The sequence below is a fragment of the Chelon labrosus genome (assembly GCF_963514085.1).
Source record: "Chelon labrosus genome assembly, chromosome: 22".
Classification (NCBI taxonomy): Eukaryota; Metazoa; Chordata; class Actinopteri; order Mugiliformes; family Mugilidae; genus Chelon; species Chelon labrosus.
Window position 1 is genome coordinate 17,791,745 of NC_140355.1, and position 15,943 is coordinate 17,807,687.

General features: G+C 42.6%; 1 protein-coding gene across 2 annotated transcripts; it reads right to left on the reverse strand.

Moving 5' to 3' along the window:
• Positions 1-105: 105 nt before the first annotated feature.
• Positions 106-15,536, reverse strand: ttc33 (tetratricopeptide repeat domain 33). Of its 2 annotated transcripts, none has more exons than XM_084571974.1 (5): positions 15,272-15,536; positions 14,593-14,823; positions 9,545-9,626; positions 4,753-4,884; positions 106-2,351 (listed from the first exon to the last, which is right to left on the reverse strand). In XM_084571974.1, coding segments are annotated over exons 1-5 (825 nt in total). In that variant the 5' UTR covers positions 15,274-15,536; the 3' UTR covers positions 106-1,973. The 2 variants fall into 2 exon arrangements, with proteins under 2 accessions (XP_084428100.1, XP_084428101.1); XM_084571975.1 differs by having other exon boundaries at positions 14,593-14,880; positions 15,272-15,535.
• Positions 15,537-15,943: the final 407 nt, after the last annotated feature.

Below are 15,943 nucleotides of genomic sequence, written 5' to 3' on the forward strand. Positions count from 1 at the left end.
TGTTCAGTGCATGATGAAACAGAGTGCGAAAGGTGGCATTACACAACACGATGCAGTTCAATAGTACAAGAAACTACAGCAAACAAACAAAAAAACACAGTTGAAAACAGTTCTCTGGATTATTTTAATAACAAGAGAAATGTTAAATACCATAACCTACATGAAGCCAAGATTTACTGCAGGACTGTTACATCAGAATGAGTTCAGTTTCACTAGTGTACTTCATGAACTGACAAGTGAGTGTACAATGTAAAGATACACATTCAGAATTTACTTCTTCCAGTGTCTTCCAACACTTTAATCCGGACGCAAAGATCTCACCAAGTATCCGATAGATGGACGTTTTCCTCTTGCACCACCACAACGTTGTCCTTAGTTACGTTTACGGAAATGCAGTATCATGACAAGTACTGCCATCAAATTTGGAACAGAAAAGGAAATTTAATTTGTTTCGTTACATACACCGATCAGGCATAACATTATGACCACCTTCCTAATACTCTGAATGTCTCCCTTGTGCCTCTAAAACAGTTGTGACTCATCAGAGAATGGACATGGGCCTTCTGAGGGTGGGTCTGGGGTGTCTGGCAACAGAATGTTGTTAGTGGGGGACCTTTGAGGGGAGGGGCCTCTGTGGATCATCCCACAGATACTTGATCAGTTTGGGATCTAGTGAATTTGGAGGCCAGATCAACATCTTGTGCTGTTCAGGTGTCCGGCTGCATCCTGCCGGGGATGGCTGCTGCCATCAAGGGGTGGGGGTGCCTGGTCTGGTCTAGGTGGGTGCTACATGTCTAAGTAACATCCACATGAATGAATACCAGGTCCTAAAGTTTCCCAGCAGAACATTGTATCGTCACAAGATGGCCAATGTTATTAACTTCTCCTGTCAGTGGTTTTAATGTTGTGGCTGATCGGTGGACATACTATATGTATGTAGCAACATCTTGAAAAACAAAATGGTACACATAGTGCCAAGACAATGTACCCTCTGACTTTGGTGAATCGTTTGCTTTACTTGTAGCGCCACAAAGAGGTTGACATGCGTTGGAGTATATGTCACCATGTTAGCATCCAATCTCTAAACATTCACCGCAAAGCACCTTTGTACGGGGGTACAGTCTGTACACTCATACGGTGTCACCTGCAAGGCGGAAAACAGACCCAAAAAAACAACAACAAAAAAATGCAGTCTAATGGTCTTCAAGCAAAGAAGACGTCAGGGAACATAGAGAACAATCCCAGATTTTGATTCATGTTTATTCCCACACTGACAATACGCTGAGCGTGCATGTTCTCGTTGAGGAACAACTTGTTGCGCAAACATTCGTTCACCTCACAGGCCTGCGCAAAGCGGCTATCAAGAGTGCCTTGTATTTACACACAAATTTCCAGCATACACATTGTGTTTCAACACCCACACATGAAGAGTTTGCAAATTTTAAGCAACCACTGTGGGAAGTTTTTGAAGTTTTTTCATAAAATCCAACAAGTGAACGTCTCTTTGCTTTAAAGTGTGAGACAGTAGATTCAAATGGAACAAAAGAGTGTGTTGGCGATTGGCTAAAAGTGCTTTTCTGCGAAATCATTAAATTAACTGTCCACATTAGGATGAAACAAAACCAGAAGACGATAAAGTTTATAGATGTTATTAGTATCTGGACATTGTCCTAGTTAAATGTGAGGAGCCGCCTCTTCCCTCTGATGAACGGAGGGAAATGTGACTCTCTGGCGGTTTTCTTCACTGGAAACAAATTCAGTTCCAGCTTGTGTTATGAGTCAGAGACACACACAACAACCTGCACACTTACCACAGTTAACGTCAAAGGGACAAAAAGCGTACGTGCACAGAAAGCAGACGTCTTTTTAAAAAAAATAAAATAAAGCCTTTTCTTTGCCTCTAATCTTAGGATCTTATCAGCGGTTTCATTAATGATATTCATTGCTAAAAACACGGATCAGGTGCAATCAGTTCAAAGTCCTCTCGCTTTGACGAACTTTTGCTCTGATGGTGCCACTCTGTCCTCTGACGATCCCTCTTCCCCGGTCGATACATTTTTTATATTTCCCTCAGCGTCTACGACCACGGCCGTTCTCTTCAGTTCCTCGTAGCGTGTCTGACGCTCGGCGACCGCCACACAGGCAGCTAGCACTTCATCTGACTCAAAATCGTAGTCCTGGTTAAGCTCGGGGGCATTAAGGATGTTGTTTTTTGCCTCCTCCTCTTGTCGGAGCTTCTCCTTGGTTGCTGCATGCTGCTTCTGTAAAGTGCGTGCCCAGGTGAGGTCTTCCTGCCACAGGGTGAGCTCTGACGGGCACAGGTGGATCGCAACCTGGAAGGACCTCACAGCCTGCAGGGACAGTACTGACATGAGCTTAGGGTGTAAACACAAAACTTTAGTGGAGATGAGAAAAGGAACGGTTAGCCTGGACTCTTTCCAGGCCCGTTTCTGGATTCACTGTAATTCTCATAGGTGAGCGATATGAAAAGGCCATCAGTGCGGCCGATAAGCAGGCGGGAGCATCATCATGCACGGAAAATAAGAAAGACCATAGCATTCAACAAGATGTATTACTTCATTAAGAGGAGATCAATACCGCTGAGCCGAGTGTGCACTTTGCACACATGCATCGGTTTGAAAATTACAGTCGAGCTGTACAAAAATAGAAATGGCTTTCAGTTATTTATGTCAGTCTTGAGATTAGACTGTAAAGACTGTGAAATGGTGAAATAAATCCGGTCACAGAAGCCATTTCAGATGTCTGATGAGATCGTAGATGAGTTCTGACAGGGTCTGAAACCTGTCAAGCGTATGCGAAAACTGAGGGGGACTCCTGATTTTACAGCGGAGTCAAAACTCACAACAGTACAAAGAAGTTTTCTTCCGAGGAAAGGAGGAGCTTTGTTAAATCTTGATGAAGAAATGTCGCCGACTTCTGCTGCTTTGATTTTCACACATTTTCATACTTTTTTTTGGCCCCTTTTGTGACCACACTCAAATTAAAATTTTAGCTGTAGGTGCAACATTTTGCATACCCATTATTTTTGTTTTTGGGAGAAAGCGTGCTGTAGAACAGGGGTGCAAACTTGTTTTAGTTCGGGGGCCCCATACAGCCCAGTTTGATCTCAACGGGGCCTGACCAGTAACACAATAGCTTATTAACCTATAACTAACGACAACTCCAAATGTTTCCCTTTGTTTTAGTGCAAAGAAGTGCATTATGAAAGTGAAGTGTTTACATTTAATAAACTGCACTATAACAAAACATTTCAGACATTTGTTAAGAAAAGGAAGTGCAGTTTCTGTATAGTTTGAGGTCTCAGTGTTGTGTTATGTCCACAACTCTTACTAAAACTGTGTGAAACCTAGGAATAGCAGTTACTTTTATTGGAAAAATTGCAGTTAATGTCTTCAATGTAATTTTTGCACTTTGCAAATTCAGCCCGCGGGCCGGATTAAACCCTCTGGCGGGCCGTTTTTGGCCCGCGGGCCATATGTTTGACAGTTGTGCTGTAGAAGTCAGAGAGCAGTATAGAAATTATTTACATTGGGTTTAAATTAAAAGACATTTTTTTTTTACGTGCAAGTCTGAGCCCACACTAATCTCCTGACGTTTCCCCACTTGTAAGATAAATAACCTGCTCTGTCAAAGTCTATGACAGGTAATAGTTCCCTGATAAATGAAACCGCCTGTTCCAAAACAACGTATCACAAGTTTCATCTTGAACAGGCTTATTTAAAAAGAAAACCTTTAACCGATGGGACGACGCTGTGGGCTCGTTAACTGCCTTTTATGCCTCATGATAACAATGACATAAACGGCAACGGCGCTGTCATGCGGTATCAGTTTCCAGTATCTTCAAAATATTAAAAAGAAGCGCCAGAAACAACAATATCAGAAGCTAGCGGCTGTTTCCTTTGGGTCTTTTCCATTTTCTTTAAATGAGACGGAATGAAAATTAAAGAGGGGATGGAACAGACGCGTGAACGCCAAAATGGGGAATCACTACACTCACATTTGCACAAACAAGGCACCAGTCAAACGTGTCGGTGCACACAGCGCTTTAAAACTCGACTCGACAAGTCTCGCTAAAAATAGATGTGCGATTTACGTCTTTCCTTTCCAAGTGCTTCATTATACAAAGAGGTGTGTCTATATTTGGTTTAGTTTTTTTAGCTCAAGTAACTTTCAGCACTTCCCATTGTTGTTTTTGGTGCCACAGGACAGCTCTTTCACTCCCAGGCATGTATGAGCGACGTATTAGCCAAAGGCTTCATGTGTTCAGCCCTGTTTGCGTGGCTCTATAAGGGGCGAACAGTGTCAATGTGTTTTCCAGGGTTCATACAGTCACAGGTCCCGGCGTGTTCTGGGGCAATTTAAGAAATCGTCCGAGCCCCAGGCACCTGGGTGTGCTTTGAAAGAGGCGCTTTAGAAGTAGAGAGTTTACAAAAAGCAGTAAATAGAAGTGATGCATCTTCAAAAACTGATTTACAAGCACCTATGTAAATATGTGTAGTTTATTTCAGAATTAAATGCGAAAATGTGATCATTCCTGCTAATCATTAGTGATTTACTAAGGAAGAAGCCGTTATTTTTCTTGTAAAAGTGACTGTTGGTAAAGCCTATCCAACATATAGACTGAGCTAACACACCAGCTTGAATTTAGATGCAAGCGATGTATTTGGTTTTAATCACTGCTGTGCGCGACCTCTGCAAAACCTTTTTGAGTGCACGGCCAGTCTGACTCACCAGGTCCACCTCTCCAAGGTTGAGCTGTGCCCGGCCCAGAGTCTGCCAGCCTTCCCACCACAACGGCCGGAACTTCACGGCCATCTCTGCCGCCTTCACAGCTGGAAACACTTCCTGCAGGATGGTCAGCACCTGTGGGGACAAGAGAAATGCATGAGGTTTTAAGCATCAATAAAGGCTCAGCAGCTCAACCTGCAGCATCAAAAAATAAAAATAAAAGTTGGAAGAAAATGCAAGAACGAATCGACTATTATTAAAACTCTAAGTCCACTGGCCTTTTAGTCAACTTCCAGATTAATATATAGCCTAAGGCGGGGTGACTCATTCACCATTAGAACATGCAGTACAATGTACAACAATAGCACAGTCAGGGCAGCAGTGTTTTTCTATAATTAACTTCCTTTTTTTTTTGTGCTGCTAACATCTAACAGAGTCAAAGTAAACTCATTATCCTGTTTAACCTTGCAGAGTTGCAGAACTCATGCGATAGCGATGGTTTTTAATTTCACTTTGTTGTCATGCAGGAGAGTAAAAATAAAAGCTGTCAAGACCTGCTCCCATTGTGCATGCATTTGCATAACCACTGCAGCGTCGCTTTCTGCACAGGGCTGTAATGTAAGGGACGGAAAATCTGTATCGATGTATTTGTATAAAGCAAAGCTCCGTCAGTTAGTCTGTTTATTCCTGGGACCGAAAAAAGACTGAACTAAAATGAGTGAGGAGCTTTCTCTCTGGGTAAAGCTCGGTTACGCCCTTGTGAGCATTTATATTTGTGCACTGGTTTGTCTGCATCGTTCTCTCTAACTACACCACTAAAACACTAGTCACGACTAGTCAGCTGCTTTGAGTTTCTCCTCTACTTTAAACAACTGTGACTGGAGCAGAGCGACACACATCGGAGTAGAGGAGAGCAGGCGGTGTACACGAGGCAGAGACGGAGAAACAGTATTGATCTGACGTGGAGGTATAAATCCAGTTTAAAGCTGTGCACACACACACCCAGGAAGCGACTAGCGGCACTGCGCTGAAAAGAGGCGAATGATTCTTAATGAAATTCATCAAGTTGTGAACAAGACAGGTGAGAAAGCCCTTTGGCAAACTGTTCTGGGCCAAGATGAACTAATCTCAACTTTAAGGTGACGTGAATGAGCTGAGGACCAATGAGGAGCGTTTGATGGATTTGATTAAAAAAATAAGACGCAAGCACAGAGCTCCCCAGACATTTACCGCAAGGAAATACTGTCCTCAGCTAAGGTTCCTCCCATGAATTCACTGTGGATGACAGTAGGTTCGGAGCTTTGTGTGAATCAAGAGCCGACGTCATTAATGGTATTTCCCAAGCAAGTCAAGAGCTGTAGCGGTAAGAAGAGCTAGTTACTGGCAAAACATAATGTCAGTTTACGCTCTGCTGGTTTCATCCACAGATATACAACAATCAGGCATAACATTATGACCACTGAGAGGTGAAGTGAATGACATTGACCATCTTGTGTTCAATGTTCTGCTGGGAAACTTTTGGACCTGGCATTCATTCATGTGGATGCTACTTAGACATGTAGCACCCACTTAGACCAGACCAGACACCCCCACCCCATAGCAATGACACTCCTTGATGGCAGCAGCAATTCAAACTGATCAAGTATCTGTGGGATGATCCACAGAGGCACCTCCCCTCAAAGGCCCCCACTAACAACATCTTGTTGCCAGACACCACAGGACTAGCCTGGTCGTCACCATCCTACGTTTCCGCCCGAAATTTGATTTCGGTCTGCACGTTAGTCTGGCCCAATGTAATAGGAATCTGTCTCCGTAATGGGCAGATGCTTATTTTGAGGTTTAAAATCATTGGAGTTCCCTTAACCAATCAGCAACGTTTGGTAATGACGTATATTGTGCGCCGGAGTTCAGGCTCTTACCGCTTCCAGTTAAATAAATCAAACTTTTCCCAAAGCCAGTTGGAATGAGAGCTACGACGTCCTTGCCATTTATAAAATTGACAAGACAAGCCTCTTGTTCTGGTTTTAATTCCGTGATGCTCTCGAGAGTTGAGACAACTTCGCGGATGGCTTCTAGCGTCTCTTCCTCCGTCGCCATTGTTGCTATTCTGTTGAACTACAAGCTTCGCTGGCTGGACTACAAGCAACTCGGCATGCGAGTTTCGCGTCATCACTCAACTGTTCGCTGATTGGCGCGGTTACACGCGAACCGTAGAAGGGCAGTTTGGCCAGACTAACGTGCAGACCGAAATCAAATTTCGGGCGGAAACGTAGGATGGTGACGACCAGGCTACCACAGGACACCCTCAGAAGGCCCATGTCTATTCTCTGATGAGTCACAACTGTTTTTGAGGCACAAGGGAGACCTACACAATGTTAGGAAGGTGGTCATAATGTTATGCCTGGTCAGTGTACAATAATTACCTAGGCAACCGGAGCCTGGAATGTCCATTAGTGTCAAACAGATGGACACTGAGCGAATCGTTTTATATGTGGATGATGCTTTCCACCACAAGAGACTGAGATCAATGACCGCTGCGAGACAGAAATGAAATTATATGCAAACACGGCACACAAATCAGATCTCACATCTTCATAGTAGAAGCTAAATAACTGCCGATGCACCTCAGATTAATACTCAGGCAGCTCCAGTGACAAGCCCTGAAAAGACACAATAGCTCTCTCCGATCCAAAACTGCTGTAGGGCTGTAAAATTATTCTCACTTTCAGCAGAATCCCCTTTAGGTTGAGATCAATCACGCAGCCAGGAAGACGCGGGGACATCTTTATAAATCGGACCAATTTCATGCAGCATGCAAACAGACGGGGGTCTGGGCGTATTCAGCGCAATAGTAATTTCATTAAACAGGAAGAAAGCGATGAGGGGAAGTAACTGACCAGCGTCAGCGTAACCACCCCCGTCATCAGGGCCAGTAATGGGGATCTGGTGAGTGCCGGCCTGTTTTCAATCTAATAATTGTGAATAATAGGTGAGATGGGGTGCGCAAGTGTAGTCAAACACATTGTAGCTGAAACTTCACTGATACTTCAAGTCAGTCAAAAAAAAAAAAAACATTTGTTGTGGTGTTTCTCCAGGCGTAGTCCTCTAATGATTTCCTTCTCAAATATCCTATAATGGATAATATTATATTAGGCATGCAATACTCCATGCGATGTGATTGACTAGGATTACAAGGAGAGATGTTATTGGGTTTAGTTGTAGTAAATGAATAACAGAGAGCTTCATTTGTCGGACTACACCCTTTGATTTCCCCACTTAAGCATTTTTTTTCCCTCAAAGATGAGAATGAAAGAAGAAAAAGGAGAAGTGGCAGTCAAAAACATGTCTAACGGGACAAAAGCATTAACCCAAAGGACAAGAAAGTGAAATAAAGAGAAAGAAACAAGAAATTATAAACATTTAAAAGCCACTATAACGTTCAGCAAGCACGAGGGCCCTGTTCAGAGCTGGTAATAAACATGCTCCCAATGTGACCCAATTCTAAGCTCAAAGAACAGGTGTGAACACACCCAGGGAGGATGCATCGGAGATAAGATCACTTGGCTCGGGCCACATTTGAGGTTGGTCTGTGCTACTTGTTACCACATTCTCTTTAGTAGTGTGAACAAACAAGGCGTCCCGGCCACATCGGTTAAATGCATACTCAGCTCTTGCACAATGAGAGTTTTGCCTCATTCTCTCAGACAAAAACACACACACCACAAGTGATGTCTGTTCATTAGTAATGGGAGCATTTGTAGCCCTTGTAGCTGTTAATTAACTAAACTAACAAATCTATCTAAGCTAGAATTAACAAATGAAATTACTGAACATGCCTAGGTGGTTAATTAGCCTGGGTTCATGTTGACGTGCAAAGTAGCCACGAGAAGTTGAGTTACATATTTAACCGGCGTCTCGGTTTACCCTTAGTACCCCGAGATTTTTCTTTTGCATTTCTTTAAACAGTGCAACAGCCACATTACTCTGCAGACAGACAGAAACCTCTGTGGTTCGAGATGTAATCTGAGTTTGTTACAGGTCTTTTACAGCTTGTTGCAATATTTGTTTAATACACACACACACACACACACACACACAGAACAAACAGCGTCATTAACGACGGCTCTGAAACAGATGCATTAGAGAAAGCAGCCGTTTTCACAATATGCTCCTGCACCACAAATGATGCTGGTGTTTATTTGCATGAGAAGCACGAAGCTGTGATTGGATCTCGAGTGAGGGCTCAAGACGCATGTGGAAACGCAAGGTGTGAACACAGTGGGTCCAAGGGGCTGGGATGGCTGATAAATAATCTGGATCTATGGGCGCTGAGAGCGCTTTGTGTGCTCGTTGAGATGTTTAGGTCTAGGTTACTGCATAGGTTTCGAAGGCTTGCAAAGACTGGAAAAAAATCGAATCATTGGAGCAGCGAAGGAGAACGTGGTGAAAAACTACGTCAGGTCTGAAAGAACAATGCAACACAAGTGCAAACATGCATCATTCTAAGAAAATAAAGTTTTGCCCTTTCTAAACTCAAGATTTAAGTGTTTCTGAACCTTTTACCAAACTTTCAAACCATATTTTACAAGGTTTCAAGCCTGGACAACAAACTAAGTCACCTTGGGATCAGGGACACATCTGAAACTCTGAAAATGCACTGGAGAAACACTGCAAGAAGCATTATGCAAGCCTTGAAAACTTAATTTCAGCCTAAAAATATTAGTTTTGTTGTATTGTTTTAACTTTTCTAATTTATTTAATTTTATTTTGCAGTTAATATAATTTTTTAACATACCTGAGACTTCATCTCATACAGCAGTGGGTTGTCTGGACTTAGCTGAATGGCCTCGTCCCACTTCTTAATGGCCTCCCAGTGCCTAGAGAGACAACACACACAAACGCATCACGAAAAAACATTAACAATAATCTGCAGGTACACAATACGCTGGTAAAACTGAGCCGTGTCACACTAATGAATATTTGTTGTGTATGATCTCATTCCCGCACAGACACGGTGCAACATGGCTTTCTATTGACTTTGGCTGATGTTCAGTCCTTGCTAAAGCACAACCAGTTCAAATAGTAAATCACATAAAGCGGTGGAATCGGACACCGAGTTACATCGTCTCCACCCTGAGATTTGATATATGTTGTGCAATATCTGATGTTTGTTCAGTGGATGTCATGAAGCTGATTTCACTGATCATCCCTGTAGCTGCTCGCTGTGCAGACGTCTCTTGCGTAACAAAAAAAACCCGTTAAATCCCGTCTTTCCACGCTTGGAAAACGAAAATTCTCAAAGGCAGACTTGAATGACACAAGTTGCTAACCACTGACATATACACCGATCAGGCGTAAATTTAAAACCATTATCTGGCATTCATTGGTGTGGATGTTACTTAGACATGTAGCACCCACCTAGACCAGACCAGACACCCCTACCCCATAGCAATGACACTCCTTGATGGCAGCAGCCATCCCCAGCAGGATGCAGCCTGACACAGACACGCACATAAAAATGCTTTAAAAAAACAACAAGAACAGCACAAGGTGTTGACCTTGCCTCGAAATTTACTAGGTCCCAAACGATCCCAAATTGATCCACAGAGGCCCCTCCCCTCAGCCCATAGGACCCAAAGGCCCCCCACTAACAACATTCCTGTTCCCAGACACCACAGGACACCCTCAGAAGGCCCGTGTCCATTCTCTGATGAGTCACAAATGTTTTGGAGGCACAAGAGAGACCTACACAATATTAAGAAGGGGGTCATAATGTTATGCCTGATCGGTGTATGTATGATTTTTATTGTACTGGCTTGTAAAAAGACAACTAACATCCAGAACAATGGGCTACGTGGACATCTTGAAGATACAAAGCCGCAGGCGTACGTCACAACACCCGTCTACCTGTCTGACAGCATGGAAGCACAAAGGCTAGGGCAGGTTAAAGGTTAAATAAACGGGGCCAGGTAAACAAACAGGTCAAATCAATCAGTCAACAAAACTCTTCCCAGTCAGTTTCTTATCTAAAGTGTTGCTACCGTCCACTGGCTGTCTTTCAGACACTCCAATAAATAATAAACAACATTTGCATGAATTTGAATCAAGATTCAAAAACTCCAAGCACCTGTCTACACTATAGTCGGCTGTTTTGCATAGATTTGTTCAGCAGCATTTACAATTTACCAGCAGATATTTATTTATTTATTTTTTTTTTTTTTACTGCCTGTTCCTGTTCCTGCATCTGTCCACCAGTGAGAGAATGACTCTGGGAACTCATTCTCCCCAAGTCAATACTGACTCAAGACTGGTTACCTAATCAAGACTACGAGGCGAAGTCCCCGGTCCGACAGCATATCTGCGATATCTACTAACTTTATGGAGACGGACATCCTGAAAAAGTCAATATCAATTAAAACCACACAATAGAACCATTGACGCTGGCCAGAGAAGGAAAAAAAAAAATGCCGCTACTGTTTAACCAGCGGGGGTGAGGACTGACGAAACGGAACTTAAACAGTGTGGAAATCTTCCCAACACAGGAAGCAAAGGACACTGCAAAATCATATGAGGAAATTGAGCAATAAGCGAAGTGGGGACTGAGAGCTAAAAAAAGAAAGACTTAAGTCTGTATGACGGTCAAAGGCAGAGGAAAGTGCATTAGCTAGAAGCCTGAATCATTTGAATGGTGCAAGCACAACAAAAACAGACAATCTGGCCGTTTTAACACGTATTCTGTAAACGTGGTCATCATAACAGTATTAAAGCACCCAATCTAAACAGCTGTCAAATGCCATACTGCAAATTTCAAGTTTAGTTTTATTCAGGAAAACTGACTCAGTGTGGCAGCTGCACAGCCACACGCATCAGCAAACTATGCAGAGTGTTTGGAGGACACCACAGCTACTGTTTTTTAAGGAATGTTGAGGATTATTCATGCCTCTTTTTGGAAAGTTTTACGTTGTCGCCTGTGTTTAGGCGAGAAACGTCGATCAGCTTCAGCGCGACCTACTTCGAACGACTACTGAGCTTTGAGCCAGAACAAGTCAGTCAGGGGCACGGCCTTGTTCATGAATAAATATGTCACCCAGCCTATTCGTGCATTTACAACCAAGACAGGTGTCATTCTACTCTGCACGGCAGCGACAGTCAATATAGCAGAAAACACTCTGGTGCACTGCGTATGAAGATTTCTGTGCCCGTGGAAGGTTTATAATCCTCGTCTCTGTTAGCTTAGTGAGGTTTACAGGTTATCTCAACCCTGTCGCAGGCTGGAACATTTCTTACAGCTCAGTATTGACAAAACTTTCCGAGTAGTCGTCTCTTTCCTCTGGTGCTCATTCCAACCTGCATAACTTGGAGGTTATTTGTGTATTTGTATCCTTGACATGTCATATCCACGTCCCGTCTATCCAGTCTCAGAACTACAGTTTTGAATGTGGATATTCTTATTCCTGCTTTTATCTAATCTGTTTTCGACTATTCTAACATTTAAACTTGTCTAAATCTAGATTTATGCATCAGCATTGTTGCTTGATTACGCTCCTGAAGCTCTAGTGACCTGTACTAAGTTTCTCTATGTACTTCAAACAATAACATCTGGATCGGTTCATGTTGAAGGTGCAGACTACAGCTAGATTTATGCCTGTGTAATGAACCCTACGTCGTAGCCTGACAGGCAGGACTGGAAATGTAACTTTTACATCGCTGCAACGACATACGGTCCTATGCGGTGGCATAAATCTAGCTGTAGCTCTGTACCTTACAATGTAGTCTACACCACAGCTGTGATTGGTGACCACTTCTCAGGCTCAGTCTCTCACACCTTCGTTCTTCCGCTTTCACACCACCTACTCGTACGTCTTCTCTCTTTTGTCTGTTGCGATGATTCAGTAAAAGTAAGTAGCTATCAATTAGCTTCAACGTGAGCTGCTCAGTTCCAGTCACAGAGACGCTGAACACAGGTGACCAGCAATGCTGACGCACCAATGCATGAGTATTAATGCTAATTATATAGAAGAGGGCATGATAAAGCAGTACTAATATTAATAGCATAATGAAAAATAGATTTTGCTGATGGCCCCATCCACAGTGGTTCGCTGCTTGGCTTCTGTGCCGGATCTCTTGTCCGTTTCTGCAGTTAAACTTACTTTGCATTTCATTTTTATACCATTTCTAGTTTAGTGTAACTCACTTCTGTGAAAAGCACTGTGTAAATACATCACAAGCAAAAGCCGTTAATTTAAACTACCAGATCTAAATCAATATTAACTTTGCCTGGTAAAAGTCTGTTAGTTGTGTATCTAGTAAATTTACATAGAAAATATACTGACATAAAAACAGCCAAAAGTACCTCCGAAGGCCTCCGTACCCACACAGAATATGAATGATAATGAGGCTCAGATCACAAACGGGTACGAGAGGAGACGCTCAGTTACATCAGAAACATCTAAAGCGTTGTAATGACGGTGCCATCAGAGGTCAATGTTGTTAGAGGGGAACAAAAGTCCTCGCTGACATCCCCCGACCAGACACTGAAACCTCTGAACAGCCATTACGGAGCAGCGAGATATCATTTCCCCCGACAAAATCCACTTTCTTCGAGCAAATACGATTACAGGCAGTCACAACGGGCAACAGCATTACATCTTCTGGAGTGGGGGGGGGGGGGGGTTCACAAAGTGATTGTTATTAGGCTAAAAAGGTCAATTACGATGAAAGGAATATAAGGAAATAGCTCCTGACGAAGGCCAATTTTATTTTCTAGTGTCTATTAAAATAACATCATGCACGGGCAACTGTACTTTTTTTTTTTTTGCCAGTGTCGCAAAGCCCAAAGCACAGTAATATCTCTTCAAATAATAATATTTTTAACCATTAATCAGCATGACATTTACAAGAGTTTACTTTAGGAGGCCCCCAGAGTAGGACGTTGGGCAGATTTGTGGTTTTGTTACAGTTTAAACGTATTTTTAAAAAAACGATATGTTTGAAACGCTTTCATTATATTGCTCTATGTTTTATTTTGTAATATTAAATACAGATGGTAATGCCGGTTTTGTATAAACTGATCTCGTGTTTCTCCTTACCAGCAAACCAGTAGTGATATATTAGCTGCGTGAAATGAGTTAGATGTGATCTGTACAATGGTGCCCTCTTCTGGAGGAATTCTAGTGGCACAAGAGAAAGAAAGAAGAAGAAAAAGGAATTGCAACTGACTGTTCTTTGGCTTTCAAATTAACTTACTCTGGAAGGTATGTCTCAGTATTCATAAAAGGTTTAATTTCATCCCTGCCATCTAGTCTGTTTACCTTAATTACAATAACAATCCAGCAGTACCCAGGCAGGAAGGCCTTAGTGCTAACCTAGTGTCAGATTGTTATTGTACTTAATATAAAACCGATCAGGCTTAACATTATGACCTAACATTGTGTAGGCCTCTGTGGATCAGGCTTGTTCCAGTGCATCCCACTTGATCAGTTTGGGATCTAGTGAACTGGGAGGCCAGGTCAACACCTTGTGCTGTTCTTCATGTTTTTATGGTAGTTGTTCCTAAGCCGTTTTTGTGTGTGTGCCTGTGTCAGGCTGCATCCTGCTGGGGGTGGCTGCTGCCATCAAGGAGTGTCTTTGCCATGGGGTGGGGGTGCCTGGTCTGGTGTAGGTGGGTGCTACATGTCTAAGTAGCATCCACACGAATGCAGAACACTGAATTGTCACAAGATGGTCAATGTTGTTTACTTCTCCTGTCAGTGGTTTTAATGTTGTGGCTGATTGGTGTAAATCTGAGAATCATGGTAGCTTTATGGGTCTCTGTGTGGGCTTGATGTGTGCATGCAGCCTCACCTGCCTTGCTCAGCCAACAGAGCACCCTCATCCTTCAGCCTCTTGCTCTTTGAGGCGCAGTCCTCCAGCAAGACTTCCCGCCGTCGTTTGATGGCGTACAGCCAGTCCACATCCTCCTCCGGACTTCCTCCTCCACCATCTTCAGGTTTCTCAGCCTCTGCCTCAAACTGTTGCACCACTGACTTGGACACCTTCTCTCCAGCTTTCCTCTTCCAGCCAAATGAAGCCATCCTGGAGGAAAGGGGAAGCCGGGTGGCCGTGGTCACTGGCCCAGGAATCTTATTTCAGCTGCAATCAGTAGTGAAAAATAATCCAAGTTCTTAGACTTTTATTATATCAGAAAACTAGCTAGCATAGCATGTTGCTAGCAGAATCTGGTATCCAACAGTGTGGTTGAGTTTTTAAAAACAGTGCAACAGATAAGGATAAGGGTACTTCTTATTTAAGTGCAGCATATATTATTTGTTATAACAACTACAGGATTTAACTTGTCATTAAACAAAAACAAAAACCGTTGCATCGCAGCTGTAACGTTAGCAACGTTAGTAACTTAGCTAACACTAGCAACAAACTGTTGACACCTCGCACACAAAACACAAAAACTGCACGTAGTTTAATTTTTTGACAGTACATATTCCATGTTGTTATTTTAAGGTAGTAGGAGGAGATGTATACGCACATATATCTACGGCTTCCCGTGAGCAAGAAGGTTGAAGCTGACGGATGCTAATCGTTAGCCACACTTGATGAACCTTCGTGTCGCGTTCACGTCGCATCGTTTAAATAGAAAACAACGTCGGAAATGGTTAATTTCTGGCAACGACGACGTCTTCCCACCCGGTGAAAAGAGTTTTAGGCATGCCAGCGAAATTATGGCCGTTCGGAACATCAAAATAAAATCTAATTTTAACTCTAATTACGTGTATTTAGTTCATAAGAGCTATGCATATTTTGTTTGTGTTGTTTAGTTTCATTTGGCAACTAACTGCTGCAAATGGGTGACACAACAAAAGTTGCTTATTAACTTTATTATTCAGCTGTGAATATTAGCACTCTGGGCAAACCACCATGGAGTCATTTGAACACGACAAGGTAATTTTTGCTCTTCCCATTCTGCCGATGACACCTGAATGCAGCATAACCCGGAAGTTGTGGGAATGTTTACACCGTCATTTAAAGAAACAGGAACCATTTTTTAAAATTGGACGTAAGGCGTATTATTTTCCAATAAAAATCATTATTATTTTGAAAAAAATAAATAAAAATGTTTAAATATTTAACCTAAAATATTTTTTCATTGCCACATTGCAAAAAAATATTCTTCCAAAATGGTCTCGGCCTTAAACGTCAG